We start from the raw sequence: 27,340 nt of genomic DNA on the forward strand, positions 1-27,340 counted from the left end.
ATGCCATCTATCATTCTAAATATAAATGCCTAGATTGGATCAATTTTTTTTATGGGAAAAAGTGCCATTTTCTACCAATTAAATACATACAATTTTTTTCTCATATGTATATATGTTTGCAGTTGAAAACTCAAATGTGTCAAAAAACAAGCAGGCACAAGATGATTGGGTGCTGATAAAAAAAATCTTTAATGATGGCACAAAGTAACATAACAAAATGGGATAGATAGGTACTAAGCCGAATACCATACACAATTGAAGCAGAAGATTTTAAAAAATGGAGCTCAATATCCCAAGAATCTCACACAGATCGATTAAGCATCATGTTTTTACATAGCATTTGCAAGGATAAGGCAAAAAAGATATTGAGTTGTAACATTATATACAATATGCATTGTACTGACAATAATAGTAAATGAAGAACCAATTGAGAAATGCTCCAACTATATACTGTAAACCTCAACTAATGAGCAGGAAAGGAAAGAATAGATACCGGCATTTACAGATTGCGTCCGCCCTCTTCCAGCATCATCCCTTTGAGACTTTTAGCCAGCCAGATCGCTGTATCCCTCGGAGACACCTTCTCCCTTCCGAAAGGTTTCAGGACGACCATGAGTTCTTCTAGTCGATTCTGCTGAAGCAAGTCAGCAGACAGTTCTAGCAGTCCCTCCAGTGCCTCTGCTCTTTGCCTGCAGGAATTGACATCTAAAGTTTCCTTTACCGATGCCAATGCTTCTTCCCGGTCTGGAGAGGGGTTTGTTTTTGCTGGTTCGGGTTCAGAAGGTTCCAGTGTTGCAACCATAGGGCAGGCAGTTGTAGTTGTCACATCTATTTCCTTGGTGACAAGTTTTTCAAAGAGAGTTGAAGTAGGAGTTGCATTCTGAGAGCAAGTAGATTTTGAAGTCGGAGTTTCAGAGGCTGAGGCTGTGGATGGTTGTGGAGCTGATGAAACCTCATCTCCAGTCAGCTCTATTGTTTTTCCAGATTCCGAATCTTGATTGGTTTGTACCACAGGATGCTCAATACCAGTTTCGACGCTGCTGTGACACACCATGTGTATTACATCATTTGGAGCTGGTGCACCAAATGTATTTTGCTCCACAAATCCTCTGTCTTGCAACACACTCTTCTGGTTTGGTGAAATGGAAGGGACAAGCTTCTTGATCATGAACTCTTCATCAGCGGTTGATGGTAAGGTGAGGGCCGGCTTGGTCGCAGGATCAGGCCTACTGACAGTCCCAGCATTTTCTCCACTCAAAGGTGTATCTTCAGTAATGCAAAACGAGATCTCCATATTCGCAGTAAGGCTCGTTCTCTCATCAGAAGCTCTTTTGACATTCATAAGTTTATCATCTGATCGTTCTTGTAGTTTTCCAGAGAAGCATACTGCTGATACATAGTTACTCCTGCGACATCCAGGTGAAAGAATTTCTACTCCTTCAGATTGAGATGAGGAACGAGTCGAACAGCTGGGTCTAGACTCGTTTATTTCAACTTCAACGGCTTGCTGCATTCTAGTTTGGCAGTTAGCTTCATGATGCTCCCTGAAGCAATTTCCTGTCATTTCTGGGGGAAAAGGAGGGTCAATCATTTCATATATGGTAGCTTGCTCGGGAATGTGAAGCAACTCTTCAGGTGAGCTAATAAACGCATTCGTTGCATCATCGGAGAGCTCGAAACCTTGGATAGACACTGAAGACGATGCGGAGTTGCTGCTCTCTGTCTGCATTCTCCTAGAACCTGCAGATAAAGACCTTTCCAAGTGCAGCGTGTTTCCCCTTGAAATATGTGCAGCGCAGCCATAAGGCACTGATTTCGTGATTTCAGCATCTTGAACATCATTAGGACCGGTCTTCGAGTTATCATTTATACAATTCGGAACATCACCCGCTGTTTGCTGGATGCGTACAGGAAATGATGGCCTCCTGGACAGGGCAGGAGGTGTTTTCTGTCTCATCCTTGTTGATAATCCTTCTTCAGCAATGAGCTTTACGTGACCAGAGGGAGGGATACCTTCATGTCTAGCCTTTGTCTTCGGAGGGGTTTCATCAGCAGGTAGCTACAGAGGTCAGTCAACAAGAATATAAACCAGTTTCGGTCGAGGGGAGGGGGAGGAGGACAACGAACGATCCTAAAAACTTTTCGTACCTGATGCTTCAAGGAAGGCGTTCCTTGAACTCGCTTATTGGAATCGGCATTCTTCTTTGCTGGTGCTTCTGCATTGCCCTTGGGAGCATAATTAACGAGATTTGGTTGTTTCGTGACTCTTGGAGATGCTTCAATAATCATTCTCTGGCTGTTACCACTGCCCGGTCTCGAGTGGTGGCTTCTACATGGAGAACTATTTTCTCTGTTTTTCCCTTCCTTAAGAGCTATCATTATATTTTTAATTGTTTTGGGCTGCTTCGTTTCATTGCTATTTCTCTGCTCCTCAAGCAGTGGGTCGTCGACAACATGCTCCTTGGCATTCACAGGTGACGAGTCCAAAACTTGTGTGACATCTTCATCAACTGAAGCCGACTCCACCTCAGGGGCCTTATGGCCACGGTTCACTATGTTCTTCTCACTTGAGACTAAGCTGTCCCTGTCACTGCATGAACTGCTGCTACTTTGGCTCTCGGCCATGTTCCTTCGACTTATGCGACCAGTGGGAGGAGGTGTAATTGCAGCAATCGGTTTATAGGATGGGCGATATTGATCCACGTAAGGCTGAAGATAAGGGTGCTTTAGTAGTTCTGATGCCTGACAAAATATTCAGAATCAGGTTATAAGAAGGCATTGTTTACTAATAGCATCGAATACAGAAAGCGTAGAGGAGGCTCTTACACTTGACCGATGTTCCGGGTTTTTTCTTAGCATGCTCTTGATAAGTGTCTTCCTGTTAAACAAAACACCATGAGGTGATTCTCTATATTTCATTTCTAAAAGAAAATGTTTAAAAGTTCATTAAAGAGCAATAAGAAAGGCAAAGAGAGGCCATATGCATCTGTAATCAAGTAATATAATGAGAATGATCAAAGATATTATATCATGGAAAAAGAAAACAACGGATCAACGAAGAACAAATATGCTTACAAAGATGGAGAGTAGCAAGGAGGCAATGGGCCAATAGATGATCGATTGATCTTGCTTATTAGTCCAGCCATATCCTGAGACATGAATGCAGTTATTCATTATAAAGACAAGTCCAGATAAAATTCTGTATACTATATTTGAAAACAAAAAAAGGTAATGTCTATTATCGCCAGGAGAATTAGGACATGATTTTCAAAAAATTTCAAAGGCAATAGGAAACATGGGTAAACTATGCAACTGAACACAATAAGGACTAGAAATCTTACAAAAGCCTTGAAAGCAGGGCGATGAGCAGCCATTTCATACATACAGCAACCTAATTGACAAATGAAATGTTACAAAAGGGCAAGCCTTTTTCAGTGGGGGTTGAAACATTAAGAGAAATTAATCATCAACATACCAAGAGACCATATGTCAGACTTAAATCCATATGGAATGTCAGCCAGAAGTTCAGGGCACATGTAATTGGGAGTTCCAACTACCTGAACAAAAAATAAGAAAAAGCAGCTTGATTTCAGTGAAATTGTACTGGAATTCGTTGCATGATAAAACCATTGAAAAGTATCGTATTGCCAGATGCTATGCTACATGAAATGCAATACAACAGTCGTGGCTTTAGGATGGCAGGCTAGTACATTCTTAACAACCTCGAGCAAATTTTATAAGTACAATTAAAGAATCTTGAGCAGACGAAGATCCAGCAATAAATTTCAATTCCGAAGATCCAGCAATAAATTTCAATTCCGAAACTGCATCTGTTTGTTCTTCTCATCTAGAATTAGCTGAAATCATTATCCAGTAGTCTCAGCACTGATCAATGCACTTATGCAGCAAAAGACCTATGATGCATTCACTAAAACTTACTATTACTCTGAGACTGCCCCACACTCTCTGCAAATGTTAGTTTAAAAGAATTGTTCATAAACCATTGTAAATTCCAAAAACAATTCTATTATGGCAAACCTTCTAGAGGTAATACTTTCTCTGTTGACAGAAGTATTCTACAGCTGCATACTCATAATATGAAAGAAACATCATAACTCATTTTCTCAAGTAAACTCAATTTCTCCTTTTTCTAAATATAATGGGATGATAAAATATTATCTGGATTACAACAAAGTAACCAAGGGAAAAACAACCAATACATAGCATATTAGCATTTAATAAATTCCATAAGTATAAGTGTACAATCACAAACAAGGACAGAAGGATTTATGCAAGTAAACACATACTGAAGAAGCCAAGTCATCTGCCTTCAATGTTTTGGCAAGCCCGAAATCACCTGATCGATAGAAAAGTTCAAAGCTATCATTTTCTGAACATTTAGTCAGTAAGTAAGGTTATGAAATTCAGCAATACAAAAATCTTCTTCTAAGCTTACTGCAGAATTTAATTTCATTTCCAGAAACAAAAGTGAATGCTAGGAGAAATTCTGATTATCACATTTTCTATTAAGCATCATGTTTCAGGGGAGTAGATTAATTCTTGATTAGTATTGAGATTGATTTCTTTTCCTTGATGTAATTTAACTTATTCGATACTATTGTCTAGTGAATTATTGAATTTTCTCCTCAAGTCTTGGTTCTGATTTTATCATGAAAGTTAAGAAGTACTATAACTCACGAAATACTGCACAACTTAAGCCTTTAGCACTAGGAATATGTAAATAAATATGACCAAATAGTTCCTTTAAAGAGATAAACATTTTTTTAAAATAGAAATAAGTTCGCCATGATAAAACTAGAGGCTTTGAAGCACAATTGGCATTTTATCTAGAAGAAAATAGAATCTGGGATCATTTCACTAATTTACATCAGGCAGCAGGTATCCTCAATAAGCAGTTTACAGAAAATTATTAAAACAATTCAGTTCCAAACTACGCTTAATAAACACTACTAGAATTTTATGCTCTCTCTCAAACAGAAGATCAATATTAAAAATTTAAAAGTCAGGATTGTGGATATGTGTTTGTCATTTTCTATTAGCATCATGTTAGATAAATTTTTTTACTATCTATATGCTTAGAATGGGATTGATTTAAATTCCATTTACTATAAGCGAGTAATCAACATCAGTATCAGAATCTTCATTAACATAAAAGAATTAGATTCCTTTCTTCACTTACCTAAACGGACACCTTGATCTTTGGTAAGAAAGATATTTGAGCACTGCAACAAAGGTGCTAAGGAGATCAGTCTACTAGAATCCCATAAGACTACTAAAGGAACATACTAAAGAATCTACTCAACGATGCTTACTTTGAGATCCCGGTGCAGAACATAGTTGGAGTGCAGATACTCAACAGCCAATAATAGTTGAGCAAACCACTTCAACAGTTTCTATAGAGAGCCATAATTAAACAGAAAGACATATTTACAAAAAAATCGTACTATAGATCAAAAAAAAGAGGAACGCATCTAAAAGATAAGGACTCGAACCTCCTCCGGGAAGTACTGCCCGTTGGCTTTTTTCATCATCTCAGCCCTGTTACAGTTCAATCATAAAAATCTTGTGTTCAAATGCACATATAAATATTGAAATGTATTTAGCATCCCAGTCATAATTGCATCATAACAACACTTACATGTCACCGCCCTCACAGTAGCCAGTAACAATGCAGACATAACAACCCTGTTTTATTTTACGAGAAGATAAGTTCAGTCAAAACCAAAATTAGTCATGGAATTATATTGGAGACAAGAAATTAGAAGCTTCAACGAGAATGACCTTCTCTACCCAAGCTTCCTTGAACTCAACAATGTACGGATGTTGTATCCGTGCAATTAATGCCATCTGCATATTTCAAACAGCCATAAAACACCTCTATCAGTTCCTAGTCAAGCACCAGCACACATCAGCCTAAAAATGGGTGATCATAGCACATGAAGTTGGAGTGAGGAAATTGACAACAATGCCTTATCACATAAATCCACCATTCATACATTCTTCAAACAGACAGTGGAAAGTACTTAAAATCAACCAACATTCCCAAAACATTGGCAAGAAAATCAAATACAGAAAGGTCAATTTTGAAAAGTATAGATAACATTAACAAAATCAATCTGAATAAGTCAAAAGAAGTCCAATAGAATTCAATAGAAAAAAAAAACCAGTTTCACCTCTTGATGAGCTGATCTCCGGCAACGCTCCGTTTGCCGAGCTAACCGAATCTTCTTGAGCACATACCTATGCAACATTTCCAAAATCAGAAAAAAGATCACAGATTTTCCATAAACTGAAATTCATCATTAGATTGTCTCGTTCCAAACTCTTACTTTTTCCTTTCCAATTTGTGATTGACTAAAATGGCAGCACCAAAAGCTCCACGCCCAATCTGCTCCATTAACTCATACTGATCCATTTTCGATTCCATCTTCACCAATGTTGAATCCCCAAACCCCTCCTCCCTTCTCTCTAAATTCCTGATCTTCTAAAAAGCTCACATAGTAATCGAATCCTCAAACACAGAGGAATCTCCGTCGCTCTAGTCAAACTAGTGATTCAAGACTGAATATAAAGCAAACACATGTTACACGATGATAATTTTTGGATCTTCTGCCGCTTCTCCTTCCCATGCGCAGATCAATCCCAAAGAATGCACATATTTATTCAATCAAATCAAACTCCACACGAAAATTAAGTAACTACAGTAGTACTTTGTAACTGAAGCAATTAATGAAGTTCCACCAATTCGGAAAGCTGGGCAGTCCAAAAATTGAACTTTTTTTAATGGGTCTTAACCAAAGAAAGCTGGAGTTAATCTGTGTTGCTTGATTTTTTGTTTGTTTATCCATCTCTCTCCCTCCTCTGTCGGGATTATTTTTGAGTATGTGTTTATCTGCAGTTTTAAATTAAGTGATTAATTACATAGTTTAAGAGTTAATCGTAGTTAGGTTAGGTGGTTGGTGTTATAATTACAACTTCCAAATAACTTAATAGACCGGTCTTCATGAATATTGTACATATAATCAAAACTCAATCAGCATATTTAATGTCATTATCATTTCATTTAAATTTGATAAACGTTGTGAATAAATAGGGTGTACCTAAGTTTTCATCTGATGTAAATTTAATTGTCTAATTTAGTGCAAAATGGTTTATTCACTGCGACAGGTCTATCCCATCTTCTGTGGAATGTCAATCAGCTGAAAATGATTTTTTACCGAAACAAAGAGAATGTTTTGCCATAAAATTTAAAATGTCAGCTTTATAGGTGAATATTCAATGCATTTCATAATGCTATTTTAACTACCATGGGTGCAATTACAAGAATGATAATTATTGATTTTTTTATGAACTTGGTCTCAGCTCAATTATACTGTATTTAAATAGTAGTAGTACTCAAAAAATTGTTGTGTTCAAAAAAGACTCGTTGAACTTTAATATAATGTGTTGATATTATGTGTTGACATTTTGATGGTACTCTGTTGACATTTTTAATACATTGTATTGGTGAGTTAGTAGAGTTAGCGACTTAAATAGTTAGCAATATAATGCACCCTAACATTTAATCCTAAATAACACAAATACTTATATGCATACAGTATAACATAATAATTGTATATATATTAATAAATGAACATAATTTAAGTGGATGATATGAGATGGAGTACAATTATAAGTGTATAATGGAGTAGGGGCGTCGGAGCAAGAGCACGTGCTTTGCTCCCCTGGCTAACATGTGATGCGCACGTGGCACGTGCTTCGCTTACTCTTCTTTAGTTAATCACCTCTTAACCTGATCAAACCAAGATTTTAATTGACGTCCCAAATTTCGACTATAATGTTTCGGTTATTACGTCAAGTTTAATGAACATACTTCGAATAGTTTGCTGGTAGTTTCATAAATGCGATATTTTCTGTTGAAAATTAGAATATCGGATCTATCATCCATCCATAGCAACAGTGAAAAAATCTGTGATTTATTTTTAAAGTTTGAAAAATGTGAAAAGAATAAAAATTTGACTTTCTCGTGATTTGTTTGCCTTGTTTATATACGACTTGAAGTTCATAAAATGACTTGTCAATTGTCTAATTAAACCACATTTTGTTTAACAAAACTTACAATGATATTAATTTATAGAGACTATAAATAGTGGCGATATTGTGTGACAGGAATAATGATAGTACATAATTATAATTACAACGATATTTTATACTATATTGATGATATTACGTGGTAGTAATGATGATAATTTAGAAAATTATTTTTAATTTAATACGTATTTGTTTTATAAAAACTAATTTGAATCAAGAGTGTTATATGAAATTTTATGTTTTGATACATTTATAGGAGTTGGAAAGTACTAGTTAGTTTTAATTAGTTACATAAGTAACAATCGTTTATTTATCCATCTGGATAATACTACTATTATTTTTATAATAATTATTTTGATAATTCGTGTATGGTCAATAATTATGTCTTAGTTACTATGAGTTAAGGAATTGTTTACACTACCGTAACTGGAACTCACAATCTGATTAAAGGAAGCAATCTTATTCACTAATTTAATGATGCTATTACCATATAACTATTCTTGATTAGTTTTGAAAGGCCAAAAAAGCACCCCCTAATTTCCCATGATGACATTTACTTTGTGGTAATTAGAAACCAAACAAAATTCAAGTTGCAAAGAAAATTAGAAATGTGTAGCTCATTCCAGACCTTCAAGACCCCACTAGATAATTAGGGAATCAAATCATTAACCACATCAATCATATAATAATAGTGTCATGATCGATTTCGCAATGATGATTTCCCAAACAATGTTTATTTTGTTAATAATTAGGAAGCAAAAAGATGCCACAGTATGATATAACAAGAAGAAAATGATCGATTTATTAATTTTAGTCAAGTTTTCACCAACAGAATTAACGATACAAAACTAAGACGCTATATTAATGCAAGGAAGTAATAGTTCTTGAATAATTGGATGCTAGTTTTTTGTAAATCTTAATTTCTTGTACTAAATTTAAAATCAAGATTCATCAAGACTAATTGAAAACTTTTTAAGCTTGTTATTTAAATAGTCCTTCCATATTATCGAGGTTCGGAAAAAAAGGATTAATTTCGCTGACCTTTCGAAAGTTGGGATTAAATATGCTGACTTTTCAGAATATGGATCGTTTATTTGTTATTGGTGATCTTATGCTCGCTGCATCTTTTGGCTTGAGCATTTCTTTTGTATAAAAACTGACGTATGAAAAATAAGTTTAATTTGCAAATGAGGTTGAATTGACTATATATTCGAATGAAATGAAAAACAAGATCAAATATTCATACTTCCATAGACATCATGATGTGTTCTCGTGCAGATATATGATATTAATATATGGCACGCCCAATATATTATTCTGAGAAGAAAAAAAAGTATGTTGGGTGTACCAATAAATGAATTACCAAATCTATTGTTTATTTGCATGAAAATGAAATAGGACCGAACCTTGATGAATAGACATATCTTGGACTTGTCAAGGCCCAATTTGTTTGTCAAATGCATTAAAATTGTTTAAATTTAAAGACATACATCTAGTCCTTAACAAATAATGGGTAAACATAAGATGAATTATCCTCAAACAAAAAATTTCATTGTACTCATACTGATTTTTGGAACGGTATGCAATATGATAATGTCGATACAGTATACTGTACCGGCCCAACCAGACCATATTCTAGCCGATTTGCATTTCGGCTCGATTTTCAAAACACTGGACTTGATCTAACATTTATCAAATTTCTCGAAATTTATTTTGGCCAACAAAATGGTAGAGTACCAAACTTTCTAGTAATTAATATTCAAACATTTATGGAAAATTCTTCTTGACATTAGGTATATTGCCCTCTTCAGCATAAATACCATATCAAGAAAACTGACATCGTATAATCTTCACCACTAAAATAATAAAAAAAATTCCCCAAAAATGAGTTAAAAACTAAATAAAAATCAGACAACCAAAATCTCAACAGCAGATGACTTGGATTCTTGCTTAACCTGATCATCAACTACAACACTACAACACGAGGTAGCTTTTTCGTCTTTATTCTCCGGTTGCTTGAATCGCGCAAGCGAACTCAGCTCATCAATGGCTTCCGCGATGGCTTCAACGCAAGAAACAATATCACTGAGCAGAGACGCGACTGCAGCAACCGGTATCACGAGCGAGATGTCTGTCTGTTCCTCCCAGAAATCGGATTTCAGCAGCGAATGCAGATTCTTAGACGCGATCCTGAGGTTCGACTCGTGGGAGTCCGGCCTCGTCATCGTCTGCACCGTCCATGCAAGCTCCTTGAGCGCTTTCCCGGATTCCGTGCTCATTCTTGAGATTATTTCTTGGATTTCTTGTGGTGCCTGCAATTTCTACCAAAATAAGTTTTCATGTTGTTGCAATAGTGTTTATAGTGAATTTATAGAAGAGTCGGGATCACTAATTTATCGATCGGGTTTTAATAGTAACAAAACAAAACCTAGCTAGGGTTACAAAAAATTGACCTAATTTTTGGTACATACTTGAGTTTCAGACTGAAGATAGGCGTTGAGGGGTTCGACGCGATAGGCGCAATGTCTCGTTAAGCTTGCGATCTTCAAGTACTGCTTCCATGGATGCCGGTACATGAACTTCCCATGCCCCGGTTCCCATCTTGCAAAATTTGCCTACATAGAGTTTCGCCAGTTATGCGTTAAGATTTAGTTATGCATTGATCAGAACCCGGTATAGTTATATAATACTAGTATATTTTATATATACCAATGTTTCTTCGCTGCTTTTTGAATCGAGAATAGCCTGCAACCCGACTAGAGCCGGCCTAACGCCATCCGGCTTTGTGAAACACTCGTCGCCAAAAGCTGCAAATTAAACGGAGAGATATTTGTAAGGTTGAGATAAAGGTTGTGATATTGCATGCAATTAGTAGGTAGGTAGGTAGGTAGGTTGCTGCACTACCTTCCAAGAAATTGCCAAGTTTGTCCATGTTTTTAGCAACAAGATTGTGGAGATCTTCCCCGGCCCACACGGGGTAGACGAGGATGGATATAACAACACAAGTGGTTGCTCCGATGACTATGGTTGAGAATCTCTTTTGTGCAAAATCCACTATTTCATCGGTCCTCAAACCGGATATCGAAACAAGACAGAATGTCAAGATGAATATCAGCACCCCGTAATCATATCTTGCCTTCACTCTAGGAAAAAATCGTATGAATGTCGACGCTACAGCTGCATAAATCACCGAATCGTATGAGTTATCGACCCTAACAAACTCCTAATACTATAGTATAAATAAGTTATATATTCATCCATTTATTTATACCTTGCACAAAAACAAATAATCCAATCAAAATCGGCTCCCACGTTTTCCCTGTCACCGTAGCCAAGTGATGAGCCCCGAGCCCTAGTGCACCGGCCGCCAGCGTCGCCAGACCCCTATTCACTCCTTTCCCAAGCGTCGCGCCTAAAAACAATTTAAAAATAAATAAATTCCAAGACTGATTTTTTTTTTAGTATTTTTTAATAAGCAGCTGATTAATTAAGTACGCACCAACGGAGAATTCGAAGACAACGACAACAGTCATGACGGCCCACATTGCAGAGACGCCGAAGCTGCTGTACAGAGGCTGGAAGTAGTAGAACAACGAGACCAAGGTTAAGGCAAGGCCAACTTTGAGTGAGTGGATGAGCTTCCTCGGATCGTCTCTAGCAATCTTTCTAGCCTGCTCAGCAAACCCGACCACGGCCGCACCTGCATTCAGTGGGATGCCTTTGAGCCACTGCAACCCACTCACAAAAAAGCCAACTCTCTCAGTCTCAATCTCCATCAACACATAAGCTATCAAGAGAGTAGTACTAGTTTTTTGCATGAATGACAAGTTGGGGAATAAAGCACTTATATAAGAAGAGTTTTGTCACAAAGAATATATGCTATTTATTTCGTAGAGCGATTGTGTATGCCTTAGATTAACTAGGCAAGTAGAAAGAAGCATAATGTGTGTTATCAAGTGGGGTTCTAAGTTGGGGTTGTTTTATCTGTTATCCACAAACAAAGACTCTAACTAAAGGTGAAATGTAAAGAAAAGGGGCTTCACAAGTTGGCATGGTACAAGATTTTTACCAGGAATGGTAAGTTTTTTTGGGCCACAAAGGATCTTGTGATGATGGTTTCACCCCAAGTTTCACAGTGGAAGTGTTTTTATGAACTGTTCCGCACACGTTAGTCGAAATCTGCTGTGTATTCCATGAACCTTACATATCACCAGCCATACAAATCGATCAAGTTCATACATCATGGATAACTCAGCACGAGTTTTACTGTATTCGGCCACGAAATTTAGGCCTTATCAGATACATTTATAGCATATTCGTACCCGAATATAAGCAAGTGGATATGCCTTGTTTCCATTTCTCAACATCTGAAGCATTGCATATGAGTATATGACACATGGTAAAAAATATCAGATGAACTAATTAAACGACGTTTTAAGAGATGTATAATCAGAGGTGATCGAAGTTCAGATCGCTTTTCATTTGATATGAAACTGCATATCTTGATAGGACATGGCATTGAATATGTTCTTTGCAATAAAGGGTTTCACCACTTTCTCTTCTGAGCAGTTGTGTTTCAGCCCTTGAAAGAGAATATCAGAAGCTATATAAAAAAAAAACGTTCCCCAACTTGCAAAGTTTTCCGAGGCTCATTTTCTTGTTGCGTATATGTATGTGAGACGAAGGGGAAAGATCCTTGTCCCAGACATGATCTATGGCATGCAGGCTTTTTCGTGTGGATTTGAGGTGGAGTGATCACAGAGCTAAGCTGCTGCAATATCTCATGCCCAAAAGGCTAAAACTATAGTTCTCGTGCCATTGAATATGTTCTTGAAATGAAAATTTATCACCTTAGAACCCTTGAAAGAGAATATAAATTGTACAGATTTGTAACATTTGATGCCAAGACCACCTGCTGCTTATCTTCACATACGGTAGCAGCATCAAATCAGTACCGTCATACGCATATATATATGTATCCCTTCTTACAACTCAATATCAGAAAACAAGCCAAGAAATCTGACATTCATTAAAAAAACCAAAGTGTGAAAACATACTATTCCCTAATTACAACACCTCCATCAAGATAATACAACAACAAACAAGTTTGGTATATTTTCCTTATCTACCACATTTATATCCCACCCAAATTCCTATATATATAGAGAGAGTAAGAGCAGAAAGCAGGAGAAAACATATGACTATTTACCAGTTCAGAAGATAATTCTATAGCACTCGGCTTAAGCTGGTTCGGACCCTTGGTTTCTCTCATAGCTGCCATCAAAACCACACAACTGATTTTCCAAGGAAATATATAGTCATGGCAAGCTTCGGATTTGCTCACTCTTAACTGATTCCTAGCAAACCAAACCACCAGAAGCAGGAACAGAGATGACATCGCGAGCTTCTTGAACCATTGCGTTGTTGGATTGTGGGATGCCACTTTTCGTGTTTTGCTCCAAGAGGCGAACTAACGAGAGAAAGATCTCCATCCTTGTCACATTCCTATTAGCCTGTTGAAGAGTGCATGATTAAGTAAAAAGATCTACACAAGACCAACTATTGAGGACCAAAGATTTGACATCTCTCCACAAAATAAATTTAATAGATAAAATCCATTGGTATATTATTCCTCACAAGCATTACCTCAACAGCAAAGCGTGCCCAAATCTTATCGTTCCTAGTGTCCATGAGCCCCTTCAGAATGGTTAACCCCATTCCCCTAATAACATCAGCTATTTCCAGAAACAAACCTCTTTCTTCACAGAGCATCTGCCACAAATACAGAGAACAATGAGAAAAGAAGAAAACTCGCTATAGAGTGGCATGTTTTATATAAAAGAAAGGCAGGCAGCTGCAATCTGATTGCATGCCTCAAGAGTATTACCTCCACAAGCATTTGATGGGGCTGATTTAGATCCTCAACGATGATAGGGCACACCATAGATTGCGATCCTACTTCATATGCCCATGTTGCTCCTCCAAGATTATCTTTCAAAACTAAACCACCATCCTTGCTTATAATCTGAAAGTCCCAACAGAAGAAGAATACGAGATTTCATGTTTATTCGACCGTCATGAATCACATACTGAAGCTAATATAGTAGACAGCATTTATGAAATAATCTATATAAAGGCATAGTAACATCAGCAGTTCTGAATTAGATCTCATTACAATTTGCACATATATTGCACAGTAGGCGAAGAAAAGGTCCATTTTGCACCTTCGAATCTGCATTTTGCTTGAGCTTGTCTGCATGCTTCGTGACACTTTGCAAGAAGAGCATATGTTTGATAGTACGTTCCAGAAGAGCATCGATGCTACACTGTTAACATAACAAAGATGTGCATATAAGTGCCATAAACAAAGTGCTGGAGTGCTTTAGCACAATATGAAATCAATGCGTGTGTATAAATTATTGGCAAGTTATGCATCACCTTAACTCCATTAGGCACAATTTCCCTTAGCTCCTTTACGCGATCCTGGATCATTTGACGGTCTTTGGGCCTTGGTCTCGGATTCTCACCTGGCTTAACCCTCTTACGATTTGTTTTGCTCGGTTCATGTGGTTTTGTAGAATACCCAGTAGGGACACTGTTACTCTGTCTTATATTATGACCTCTTTCGTTCCATGGGTCATAAACGGAACCACTCTGGCCATAGATTCCAGAATCTTCTTTCAAAGACGCTCCTGTCAGTGAGGAAGAGCAAATTATGCCAGCCTTGGTAGTACATTTTGGCATGCCCAATAAATATTCATCCACATTATCAGAAACACCAATCCTCCCACACGGAAGCAAAGCTTTCGAAGCCGATGGGCCACTTGTATCATTCACACTCGTGCTACAAGAAATACCGTCGTCCAAGCTCTGCTTCACGCAGGGATGAGCCTTAGTGACCACAGCATCCAAAAGATGGCCGGTTCCAGGGAAAGAAAAGACCCCACCATCTGACTTTCCTTGACTAGAAGAATATATTTTGGGATTAGCCAGATTACTTTTAGACGGAGGACTACTTGTATCAGAGTTATGCATAGTTGTGGCTGTTTGATCACTCAAAAAGCTTTTCCTGCCACTCACGAACCATCTATCCTTAAACTCAGCACCCAAAATATCGAACAAGTCATCCCCTGATTTATATTTGAAGCATGCATCATATTTGGGCCAGTTTACTGGTTCACACTGACGTTCAGTGTTCAGCTTTGCATCATCCCCAGCAAAACCTGAATTTGTTTTTACTTCGGAGACCTGAATGCCAGGTAGAACAGGTTTGACAAAATGGCCATCACATACATTGTCTGACAATTTTTTTTGTTCCGTGCATTGTATGGCAGCATGGGACAAAGTAGAGGAACTGCAGAATGATAAATCTTCGGTGGACCCTGTGACGTTCAGAGGAGAATATTGGTTCATCTGTGCAATTGAATTTGAAGGGATGACTTCAGCCCTAGGCAGTCCATTCATAAATTGGTTCGGAAAAGAAAAGGCTGACATGTTTCCTTTGTCATGGCACTCATACGGCTTGTTGTAGAACGAGCTTGACTTCGAAGCTTGAAAAGCTGCAACACTGGACTGCATCTGATTTTGGACTTCTCCCACGAAGCGCAAAGGTATATGACTATTGGATGCAGAAGTCTGGGCTGAGCAGCCAGCGTAGTTTAAATTGTGAGCAAAGAAAGAAGACGCATCGATCATATTTGATTCAAGAAGCGATTCCTGTGGAGCCGAATATCCAGAACATAGTGGAAATCCAACTTTGGGAGCAAGTTCGCTTGGTTCATTGTTTGCAGATTGCAGGGCAACAGGTACACTTCCTAGCTCAGCAATTAATGACATCACACCATTGATGAATCCTATATCCTCAGCGATCTGAGACAATAAATGCAACCACGTTGTCAATTAAAAGGCATCAAGACAGCCTAAAAATACCACATTACATGAAAGGGATAAAATAACAACTGGCTCCAGATAACAGCAACTATTCTGTAAACGAGTCAAGAAAATAACAAAAAAGAAACATTACAAAAACATCTATTGCTTCTGTTCAGGTATCTAGACATTAATCTTAGCGACTGGAAATAGACAAACAGAGGATGAGCTTACACCAATTTTCGTTCTACTAAACAATTTCCTTGCTGCCATAGTTCTACGTGAATAACAACAAAACTGCATAGTGACTTACAGGCAAGTATGAACCAAACTGAGCTATGCCATGAGGAAGAATGGGAATGACTGCAACCGTCTGATCAAGGGAATACATTGGAATTAGTTAGATAAGAATATTCTGGTTAATTTACACGAAGATAGTCATAAACATATAAATCTTTCTACCTGCATGCCAGCTGAGAATTGTAGGCAAACGTCTTTTAGAACCTAAAGAGCCAAACAAACGATAAAATGATTATCCCTGTTTCCATCAGAGAAGTTTATATAAATAAACAAATAGTAGTACTATCTTTTGAAGCACCTAGGGCAACTAGAAAGAGCTTATAAGCAAGCCAAACTGAACAGCTAACAAATACACATAGGTTTGGCTTTATACGAAAGAAGTACTGCAACTGTGACAGTTTAAATTGCGTGCTTATTTGGTTAAGGTTAAAATTTTACAAACAGAAATGCGGCAACACATAGCTAACTGTCACATTTCAATAATTGACGACAGTCAAGTATGAAGAGAGAGGGGCATGTAGCCTCATACCTCTGGTGGATGGGTTTCTCTATAATAATTTTCAGATAGTATCCACTGATGATTTCCAGTAAATGCCACTCTTCCAACCAATCTAAGAAAGAAAAAAAATCACATTAGTGACTTATATCTGGATAGAATTACTCACAATTATGCGCTATATTCTTCTTACCCTTCTCCTACAACATTAATATGATTGTCTGCCATCATCTTGTTAACAAGCAAATGTACCCTGTTCCCTCCTGGTACACCATGTTGTAAATTCGGAGTTTCACTTGAAACGGGACAAGCATTGGGATCTCGATAAGGAATGTTTGAAATCCCATTTCCGGAAATCCAGGGACGTCCATAACAAGATGCGGGTTCATAATAACAGTCTTCCCATATTAAAAGACTGCAAAACCAAATTCAGCTCATTAAGAACAAGGCAATTAGAATACAAACCAACACGTTGTGCAAGAGTTCAGAAAAAGGAAACACAATCTAGGATACAGGAATTGTTTTGGACAGTAAGTTAAGTACAGATAGATACAAACAACAATGCCAACATCAGAAATGAAGCACAGGATTTCATAATATTAGAAAAAGCTCCATCATATTAAAACAAATTATCCTACCACTAAGATTCTCTAGGACAAATTAAAATGGACAGACCAGAAAACTCCAAAACCTAGAGAAAAAACAAAGAAATGAGATAAAGCAAAAGGGGGAAAGAAACAAAGAACGTAACCTTAAATCTCTATCATGTCAAATCAAATCTTCTAAACCAATAAATCTGGCATCTTTAGTCACACATACCAACAAACAATTGAAGATAAAACTTAGTACTAGTATAGTAGTATACTATTGCGTTCAACAAAAGTAAAGAAAACAAAAGTTGAAATAATTCATGGGGGTTCAAAATTTCGGGAAGAGTGAGATTGCAGAACCAACAACAACTTAAGAAAAGCACTCATTAAACAGTACCAGAAATGCAGAAAATCCAACTAAAATCCCATCATTTAGAAAAATTGGGAAAATCTCAGCAACCAAGTAACAAGATTGAGGAGTACTACTATAAAACTTCAACTTTTTTTCTCTCCTTTTTTTCATCAAAACTTAACATACATATCCACTCAAGAGAAAAGAAAGAATAAATATCTAAAGTTGAGCAAACTTACTTGGGATTTTGGGAACCAGTCTTCCAAAAGACAGCGTAGGACCAGTGGTTGACGCCACAAAGAGTCTTTAAAGCCTCTTTGAACAAGTAGCCCATTGTAGCTGTTTAGCAGAATATGAATATTCTCAATGTAGAAAAATAGATAGTAGTATACCCAAAGATTCAGTTTTGAAGGAATGGCAAAAGATTATTCCCCCAAAAGTGAAAGCACAGCAGCCTAACTCCCTCTGCAAGAGCCGCGCCCCGCCTGTTTTGTTCTCAAACCGCCGCTCCTTTTCCTCAATGGATCCAAATTCTCAACTACTAAGAAGCTCCTGCAGTCCATTCCTCGGAGAGAGAATGAGAGGGAATGAAGAGAGGTGAAGAGAGAACCGGGGCTGAAAAAAGATTGAAACTTGAGGAAGTCTACACTATCCCACAAGCTTTGAGTTCGCAATTGAAGACAACAACGTTCTCCATCCTAAAAAAATGCAATCTTGCGATATGGGAATTGCTGAAATGTGAATGTTGGAGGTTGGAGAAGTGGGGGGAGGTGTCGGGGTGGGAGAATTCTTGTTTTTGTGGGAGGAAAGTGTGAATGATGCTTCTGCAGCTGCTGCTTTTGCTTTACTTTTTTTCTTACACAGATGCAGAGGAGAGGAGAGGAGTCGATGGTGACTCAGCAAATATGCTTCTTCAAACAGGTCGCTACTTTTGGCTAGAATTGCAATTTATGCCACTTTGACAAGATCGATTCTTACCACCAAATTGCAATTACTTTTTCCCTTCTATAATTAAATACTGTAATAATCAAAATTTAATACTACTAGTACATGTAATAGGAAAAGTGGATGGGTGTCAGCTTTTTCTGGTATTACTCAACTAATTTTGAGGGTGTTGTTTGGGGACCAAGAAAGAATCTTGGAATTGGTTTAGTCAATAACTGTCATTTGAATTAAACTAGTAGTACAGTAAAAAAAGAAATTCAAATTAATTTTAAAAATGAAATCCAATAAACACCGCTTTCAAATAAGTTCATAAATATCTGCGAATTGACAGTTTGAGGTTAGGGGGTTTGGGTTTCCATTTTTGAACGTTGAGGAATGATTATGAAGGTGTTTATAGTCACTAAAAATTTTGGATCACTTTTGTTTCGAACATCTTTTTATTTGGTTTATAGTTACGGAGAAATGGAGCAACATTGGTGTCATGTTGTTTGAGTGTGATCACTCTAACCTAGCAACAGTAGGTCGTCGATGGTATGAATAGCTGTAGTGGAAGTGTGGAACATAGTTCGGTGAGGCAATATATGTACGATTGACATGCATGGCGTGTTTTCACCGAGATTATTAGGTTTCGCCCTTGGATTTCATCGGTGAAAGCGCACAACCACTTGAGGCTGTTTTGGTAGGCACAACAATGCAACGGCACAGTGGCACGGGTTAACCCTAACCCTGAAAATAATTAAGCATTATTAAACTCTAAAAACGAATGTTCTTTTATTAAGTTTAGAAAGATATTGTGTAAACTAATAACAGTTGTCATGGAAATAACTAATTTTTACCGTTCACGTATAATGAGGTACATTTAATATTATAATAGCCTAAATTCAATATTTATAAAGAAGAGAATTCAATGTTATAATAAAATATTTTTTTGAATTTGCAATTGCTGTTAATCATAATTAGTTATCACAAGTTAATCTAATACTATTAGACAATTTTATCCATATAATGGGGTTTTGATTGAAATTATAATGATAGATATTTTAATTAAATCTATTTTTTTCATATTTTAATTTAAAAAGTGATTTGATCTTAATTATACATTTTGTTTCATCCACTATAATAAAACTTATCTACGATTCATCCGAAATAAGACAAAAGGTCCGTGACACTAATATTTTGTCACTTGACTCACTTCATATGTTCATTTTTGCATTAAATATTTTAGTACCTAAAACAAAAATAAACATTTATTTCGGAAACGTTGAATAATCTGACGAATCGGATTCAAATCATAATTTCAAGTCAATGATCCTCATATTCAAGTTATAATCTTTCGGACACACTTGTTTCTATTAAAAATTTAATTAAATAATTTGATTTAGATTCATGACGTTATTTTGCCTCCTAATTTGCTACGAAATTTGACTTTGTGCATAATATATTAAGCATTGTTGCAAATACATGTACGTGTACTCTTTTTAATTAGTGTTTAGTTGAGAGTTGAGACCAGTCTAATAATTAATTTAAGATTATAAAACCCGAGTTAATTTAGTGGTGGGTTAGTAACGAATTATAATGTATATTGATTAAGAAATAAAGCATAAACTCATAGCAATCATTATGTTGTTTATGTACAAATCTACGTCACATAAAATTTGTTCAACCATGGCCTTAATTTTTTAAGAGTTGATTATCTATGCTTTTAAGTAGCAAGACATTTATGTCTTTTTCACTAAATGAAATACAGTAATAGATTTAAATTAGGATTGGTGACATCTTATTGTATCATTGAATGTGAAGGATAAAACACAAAATTGTGATGACCATTATCTAGCATTTAGCCCAAAGAATATGCTTTTCTTGGAAGATTCAAGATGCTTTGAGCCCCTAAATTGCTAATTCAATCCATCTTCAGAAATAATAAATGAATAATTGACTGATAAGTCCAGGCAATTGAATTTGTGGTTTCCCAAAATTCTTACAAACATAAGGATTTGGGTTTTCCAAAAATTCTTATACCTTGATTCGAATTAATTGAAGAGTGGTCCTATGTCATAACAATGATGAGTTTAATATTCTGGGTGTTTTTAGCTGTGCCTTTTCTAGGCGACATTTTCTGCAAATTTTGGTCTTCTGTAAATATTCAACAATTTTAGTTATAGTGGGCGTAAATATCGATTTCTTTTGCTTTTAAATTACTTCAGTTAGCAAAATGTTGGACCACTCGTCAAAATCTTGTTCAACACATCTGAATTTTAATTTAAACTTGATATCTATTTACTCATAATCTTTCTATAAAATATTTTGTTTATTTCTATAAAAACTGTCACCGAATAAATCATTGTTTAACACCTATATAAATTTCGAGCAGTTCAACTATAATCTCTTTCCATACTATATGAAATCTCGAAAATTGTAAGTAAAAGATGAAAATGAAGTAAAAAAATAAACTAGCATCATGCGAAAATAGAAAATCAGTATGATTATCTATTAATCAGGATTAATGATTTAAATTCGTTTCTAGTTAACAAAATAAAAACGATCTTTTTGTGTAACACAAACACAAGTTTGTTTGAACTTCAATGTTGTATAGAAAAGTAAGATTTGTGTTTATCAACATTTGATCTTATTAGTATGTATGTAATAATTAGGTCGACCGACTATTGGCATCTGAATTCAAAAGAAAGATATGATGGAAAATATTGGAATTTAATGAATTAGCCACATTTGGAATGTGCACACAGTAGCTTGAGAATATTGACTCGTATCATTTTATTAGTTACCAAAAGTTTTCGTGCATATATTGATCATTATTTTGTTTCCACTTATGTAAAACTTTGACCTTTTATCCAATGATTTAAGCTCTAACTGTCATATTCTTCTCAATTTTTAATTATTATCATTGCTATTCATTATTATTAAATTTGTTCTTTACTTAAAATACAAATCTAAACTATCTTATCCTTCGATGACTTGATTAACATAGACTATATAGGGCAAACCAATAGATGTTTAGTAATCATATACTACATGTGTGATGTTTGGACATATTCCCATACAAATAATGCTACAAATATGTCTGTGAATCAGGTAGGTTCAATTTGAATCAAATGTAGATGATAATCTCAATGATCTGCCATCTGCCACGTGGCGTAATATAGATCATTGATTATTGTTATAATTTAATTATAAATTATGTAAAAGTCGGCCCATTTGATAAAAATGAACAGCCAAATCTTTTTTGGGCCAGGCCTAAAGAACCCAATTGACAACCAAATATTTGTTTGGGCCATCGGCCCAATGCGGCGAACTTGGTCTAAATAAAATTAACAAATCATAAAATGCCGTATTAAACTTGTTTTCTTTGATGTATAAATTTATTAATGTATATCATTTATGTTATTCTTAAATTACATATTAATTCAACCCAAAACATCAATATTGATCATCCACAGATTATGTAGCGTTTTTAATTAGGATTCACTAATCCACCTAGTAAGTGCTTAACTTAAAAGACATTCGCTCTAATAGTAATTGTTATGGAGAGTAGTTTTTCCATACATATATTTATTAAATTAAAGACGTCAATTTATGTGCCTAAAAAAAATTACACAGACTTTAAAGAGAGTGTGTTCAACTATATTTAAGAGATACAAATAAAAACATTACAAAAAGCAAAATATTAAAATGTTCATAGATGATAGATATGAGTCCTCAAATTAAAAATATTTTCTTTGCATCCTAAATTTTAACCAATTTACAAAATATTTCCACGCAACTAATAGTTCCTCCAATTTTTTAATCGAGTTTGTTGTAGTGATCGCATAATATAGATCTGAACATTAGTTTGTGGAAAAGCAGTTTACTTAAGTTTTTTTGAATTTTCTTGATATTGAATTTGATCTCCATCATGCGAGAAATTAATAAAAACATTTAATCTTGTAATTTAGGGATCTTAATCAAATAAAGTAGGTTTTTAAACCATGATAACAAATTCCACTAACCTAATCCCAAAGCGATTAAGCAAATAATTACATTAAACCTGATGTCACTTGTTAAATGGCCGTCATAAAGGATCTGCATTCAAAAGTTCGTCATAAAGTTTTTCACATGATTAGTCATCCCATGTTTAATCACTATATTTGGTTTTACATGATGATTACTCCTCTTTAAAATATAATCTCCTCTCAGTTATATTATAAACTTAATACTAATGGATATTGATTCTTGAAACTATAAACTTTGGCCATAATATGATATTTCCTACTAATTTTAAAATTGGTCTAAAATATTACTACAAATTTTGCATTCCGTGTGTTATTTCTCATGACGGGTCAATCACCATATCATATCCGACTAATGTACATGACTTCTTTTTATCCTATTTGGCACAACTAAATCAATTTAACTTTCTACGTCCCTAGTTATCCTATTTGCATGAATTTAAAAAATAGTCTAAAATATCATAATTATTTCACAGTCGCCAACGTATAATAAGTTCTTGGCAAAAATATATTATCTGTGTTAAGTTGGAAAATAACAAATGATATATAAATTTTGTAATATTTAATTAATTTTTAAAATTGGTAGGAAATACCAGAATTTAGACAAAATTTATTGTTAACTAATAATTAAATACTAGAAAATTTAACACTAGATCTGAACAGTTTATTCTCCTGGGCAACTCTCACTTCAATCAATTTGCCATCGTTTTGATGCTTTAAAGTAAAACATCAACATGATTATAGGTTTGTAATTATCTGAAGAACTCATATAATTATTACTTGATATTCCTACTTTATGTGCCACGTGGCATGTCATTACAAGCTTGGAGGATGTTAGGTTTCATATATACATCTTCGTATGTTTAGTTTTGAGTTTTGACTATGTTACTATAGTACTACTCATCGAATACATTTCACTATTATATGTTTCTAATTTTTTTTATCTATTAAAAATTTAATATATATGAATTTCTGTATATAAGTAATTACTATTGAGTCTATGTAAGGTCTACTACAAATAATTGACTTATAGTATATGTCAAAAGAATTATAGATCTACAATTAATTATTTACATCCAAACTTGGACTATTACTTTAATAAATTATCACTGATACGTGTCGATCATCCATAAGTATCATATGCCATTTAAAAAATCATGCAATAGATCAGGATTCAACTTGCTCGTGGTGATTAAATGTTATGTTCTTGGGTTAGTGATGTTCGAACCACTAATTTAGAAAGGATAAGAAAATGAGAAATTATAGAGTTGAAGTTTCCTTTTCTTATTTGTTGCGCTTAATGTGGCAGTTGTAATTAATGTTGGGCTATAAAAATTATAGTAATTGAAAACGAAGGTTAGCACAATTAGAAACCGAAAAATTAGATTATACCAATAATATTTTGAGGCTTTAATATTAAAAATGTTCATTAATTAATTAGCACGTGTGTTATATTGGGTATTGCTTGAATTTTCTAGTCGAAGAATATTACCACGACCATAAACGATCATTTGCATGTAAAAGTATATATATTAAATAATTAGTACTATAATATTCACTTCGTTTTTTTCTCACTAGTAATATTGTAGCTTTGACTAAAATAAGGCGTTTTGGTCAAATATGGATTTAAATTGGACCCACTTATATGATTTTATATTGATTCATTTTCATTTAATTAATAAGAACTTTCCTCTTTTACTTTTTATCGATGGATAATATACTTATTAATTACACATAGAAAAAGAACTTAACTAATTAATGAACGCTCAGTTTTAAATGATCATTTACATTTACTAATAAACTTATATATATGGGGCTTGTTTTACTCATGATATACTAAAATAAATATCGATTTGATAAAAGTGCATCCTAGGTTATTGAGAGAAATACATTAATGATCATATGAATCAAACTTTGAGCTTAAGTATATTCGACTTATTAAATCATTTGGTTTAAAAATATTCAATTATTAGTCCGATATAACTGTATTTTGTATTATAACCACGCTATAATTAATTAGCAATTACTATATTAATTCAGTTTATATATGTCGATGTTTATTTTTTAAGAAATAATAAATTTAGTAATAGCATAAAATTACCATTTCATTAAACAAAAAAACAAAATAATAAATATTTGAAGTATAAACCTAAAGTTTAAAAGAGAGCACTTATGCTCGATTAAGCTCGTGATCGAGGTTTGGGTATTCAAGTAAAATTTAACTTCACTCTATACCAACCCAAACTAAACCTGATAATTATAGTATTCAGCTCGACTATTCGACTTAGGAATTACAACCACGATTGTTTTTCCGAGAAGATCTAATTTACTGGATTATTGAGAAGAATATATTCACTTCCATAAAATAAGAAGTTGATCAGACTTGATCAAAATAAAAGGATTAAGTGTTCCAAATTATATTTAACACATTACTACAACTTAATTAGCATAATAACTAGTTGAAAACAGGGGGAAAAATCATTAAAACGCAATAGAAATTATAAACTAAAAATGAGTGTAGTTCAAGTAGATTATCTAAGAATACAAGAAAAGGTAAATAGGAAATAATTAGAAGCAAATGATAGTTGGTGTTTCTGGTGGGTCCGGGAGCAAAGAGACAAGTGTGATGATGATTGAATTAGGGCCCCCAAACACGACTTTAGCACAACCACTTTTTGCGGGAAGCCACTTATTAATTGAACCCTACCCAACACCCTTGGACACGTGTTTGACTGCCACTTGTAGAAACCCTTCCACATAAATCTTTACTTATTTCTTTTATATATTTGAAATAGAATATAAAAATTATACACATAATTCTATTATTTTTCTTTATTATTTGATTAATAAGTACTTTATAAAACAACTTGTTTGGTGATGCTCGAGACAATACTACTTGTTCAATTAAAAGTGTAGTTTTGTTCACATATGAAAAAATTGAGAAAATTTGCAATTTTATGATTTAATTTCCATTTTCCAGCTTTATATATGGACTGGCCACAATTTTATACTAATATTTTGTGATTTAAATGACTATTATTTCTATAATAAAATATTAATTATCCATTTTAACATAATCTCACTCAACTTGTAATTACAATATGATTTTCAACTGCAAGGCTCCTAGTTTTCTGAATAAAATATAGCATGTGAGATTTCGAATTGTACATGTTGGATACTCCTGCTATATAAAAAGAATTGTCATAACAAAAATTGAAATGTTTTGTTTTAGTCGCAACGTTTCACGTTTGAAAGTCAAATTGTAGTCGCAAATTCGGTGAACGATACTTGTATTAAATCTGAAAATTAATAATTTTATGAAATATATTCAAATTACATCATACTATATCATTGCATGGAAGATCACTTTTAACGTTGGAATATATCCTTTCCATATTGTAAAAGCATAACCTTGAACCTTAAATGCTAGACGAAGAACTACGTTCAGTAAGTTTTTTGAAAAGTGTCGTTAAATAGCTAAACATAATTGATTATTAGCAATTAGCCTACTTAGGATTCCCTTAAAAAGAGTTAGCCTGCCCTTCGCAATGAATAAAACATTGTACGAAGAGAGCTATTACTTAACATACATATATTATGATGGAAAATAACTTACTCCAACAATTTCCATATAAGGAGGCAGTTATAAATAACCTAAATTCAACTTATATAATGAAGCATGTGCAATGTAGATGATGAATGATGTGTAATGAAGTAAATTTATTTGGAGTTTACTACAGTATATATAATTTTTGGACAATTATACCTTTTAATGCTTTTGGATGATTATGCAACGTCGACCTGTGATATTAGGCAGAAACTCAGCTTTCCATAATCTCATCCAATGGATAGAATTTGATCTTATTTAAGCATTGGGGGTGTGGTTCCCTAATTCAAGCATGTATATATACAAATATGAAAATGGGACTATAATCATTACCAAACCGGTTTTAAACCTTAAACGCCGAACAACATGATTATAAGATAACTTTGAGACTTGGAGTTCATTATAATGAATTAATAGCAAACTCATAATGAACTTCATATTTTTAAATATGCCAGATGACGCCATTTTTTTTAAATAACTGAATTGGCTATAATGAACTACAAATAAAGTTGTAATAAACTCCGCATTATTTTATAATTATATGTTTGGCGTTTAACGTTTAAAACTAGTTTGGTACATACCCTTTGATCTAGTAATTCAGAACTAAAAAGGCCAAAATAGGATTGAAAGAAAAAAACTTGATTTATTAATGCTAGGTGTAGTATCAATTGGAATTGAATTCCAAATATCTCAATTCTAGAATTCCATACTTGAAATAGATTAATTGGAATTCCAAATAGTTATAAAATTAGATACATGAATGTTCATGGCGCGCGCACACACTATACACTAAATACTATTTTATGCGCGTGCGTGTAGTATGCGAATTATGTGTGTGCGCACAACTTCTTCAAATGTAATTTCATATCAATTACTTTATTTTAACCAAACATATGATTTGAAATTCAATTGCAATTCCATGTACTAAGGTGAATTCGAGATTCTAAAATATAAGTGTGTATGTGGTTGGGAAGATAAATAAACAAAACATTATATAGTTTAGACCATTTTTGGTGTTATAACTTCACCGGGTTATTTACTCTACCAAACTGCTCCTTAGAGTAT

At 34.6% G+C, this 27,340-nt stretch overlaps 3 protein-coding genes across 5 annotated transcripts; all 3 read right to left on the bottom strand.

The window, feature by feature from the left end:
* Positions 1-243: 243 nt before the first annotated feature.
* LOC148930208 (serine/threonine-protein kinase Nek5-like) lies at positions 244-6,893 on the bottom strand. Of its 2 annotated transcripts, none has more exons than XM_089068156.1 (14): positions 6,351-6,893; positions 6,195-6,261; positions 5,803-5,868; positions 5,660-5,706; positions 5,514-5,559; positions 5,334-5,414; positions 5,201-5,243; positions 4,308-4,357; positions 3,476-3,557; positions 3,342-3,391; positions 3,076-3,149; positions 2,827-2,878; positions 2,149-2,742; positions 244-2,032 (listed from the first exon to the last, which is right to left on the bottom strand). In XM_089068156.1, the coding sequence occupies exons 1-14, from the start codon at positions 6,446-6,448 to the stop codon at positions 500-502; spliced, it is 2,883 nt and encodes a 960-aa protein (XP_088924282.1). In that variant the 5' UTR covers positions 6,449-6,893; the 3' UTR covers positions 244-499. The 2 variants fall into 2 exon arrangements, with proteins under 2 accessions (XP_088924282.1, XP_088924281.1); XM_089068155.1 differs by having other exon boundaries at positions 244-2,059; positions 6,351-6,892.
* Positions 6,894-9,863: 2,970 nt separating this feature from the next.
* Positions 9,864-11,898, bottom strand: LOC148930209 (aluminum-activated malate transporter 2-like). The gene is made up of 6 exons (XM_089068522.1): positions 11,612-11,898; positions 11,384-11,524; positions 11,017-11,289; positions 10,822-10,919; positions 10,584-10,727; positions 9,864-10,424 (listed from the first exon to the last, which is right to left on the bottom strand). Exons 1-6 carry the CDS (start codon positions 11,886-11,888, stop codon positions 10,020-10,022), a joined length of 1,338 nt encoding a protein of 445 aa, XP_088924648.1. The 5' UTR covers positions 11,889-11,898; the 3' UTR covers positions 9,864-10,019.
* Positions 11,899-13,110: 1,212 nt separating this feature from the next.
* On the bottom strand, positions 13,111-18,644 carry LOC148930210 (transcription factor LHW-like). Of its 2 annotated transcripts, none has more exons than XM_089068520.1 (10): positions 17,959-18,644; positions 16,971-17,192; positions 16,811-16,892; positions 16,444-16,485; positions 16,295-16,354; positions 14,551-15,981; positions 14,337-14,438; positions 14,000-14,137; positions 13,759-13,884; positions 13,111-13,625 (listed from the first exon to the last, which is right to left on the bottom strand). In XM_089068520.1, the coding sequence occupies exons 1-10, from the start codon at positions 18,051-18,053 to the stop codon at positions 13,470-13,472; spliced, it is 2,454 nt and encodes an 817-aa protein (XP_088924646.1). In that variant the 5' UTR covers positions 18,054-18,644; the 3' UTR covers positions 13,111-13,469. The 2 variants fall into 2 exon arrangements, with proteins under 2 accessions (XP_088924646.1, XP_088924647.1); XM_089068521.1 differs by lacking the exon at positions 17,959-18,644 and adding an exon at positions 17,765-17,900.
* Positions 18,645-27,340: the final 8,696 nt, after the last annotated feature.

This window comes from Salvia hispanica, chromosome 3 (assembly GCF_029641045.1).
Source record: "Salvia hispanica isolate PSC_SH4W2 chromosome 3, Shi_PSC_v1, whole genome shotgun sequence".
NCBI classification, from domain to species: domain Eukaryota; kingdom Viridiplantae; phylum Streptophyta; class Magnoliopsida; order Lamiales; family Lamiaceae; genus Salvia; species Salvia hispanica.

Coding starts and splice junctions, on each gene's coding strand:
- LOC148930209 (XM_089068522.1), bottom strand. CDS start 11,888: ATGGAGATTGAGACTGAGAGAGTTGGCTTTTTTGTGAGTGGGTTGCAG. Junction 11,525..11,611: donor TGTCTTCGAATTCTCCGTTG/GTGCGTACTTAA, acceptor AATTGTTTTTAG/GCGCGACGCTTGGGAAAGGA. Junction 10,920..11,016: donor ACTTGGCAATTTCTTGGAAG/GTAGTGCAGCAA, acceptor TTTAATTTGCAG/CTTTTGGCGACGAGTGTTTC.
- LOC148930210 (XM_089068520.1), bottom strand. CDS start 18,053: ATGGGCTACTTGTTCAAAGAGGCTTTAAAGACTCTTTGTGGCGTCAAC. Junction 15,982..16,294: donor AGTTTGGTTCATACTTGCCT/GTAAGTCACTAT, acceptor TTATTGTCTCAG/ATCGCTGAGGATATAGGATT. Junction 14,439..14,550: donor TTGTGCCTAATGGAGTTAAG/GTGATGCATAAC, acceptor TTATGTTAACAG/TGTAGCATCGATGCTCTTCT.
- LOC148930208 (XM_089068155.1), bottom strand. CDS start 6,448: ATGGAATCGAAAATGGATCAGTATGAGTTAATGGAGCAGATTGGGCGT. Junction 5,415..5,513: donor GGCAGTACTTCCCGGAGGAG/GTTCGAGTCCTT, acceptor GGCTCTCTATAG/AAACTGTTGAAGTGGTTTGC. Junction 2,743..2,826: donor ACCCGGAACATCGGTCAAGT/GTAAGAGCCTCC, acceptor ATATTTTGTCAG/GCATCAGAACTACTAAAGCA.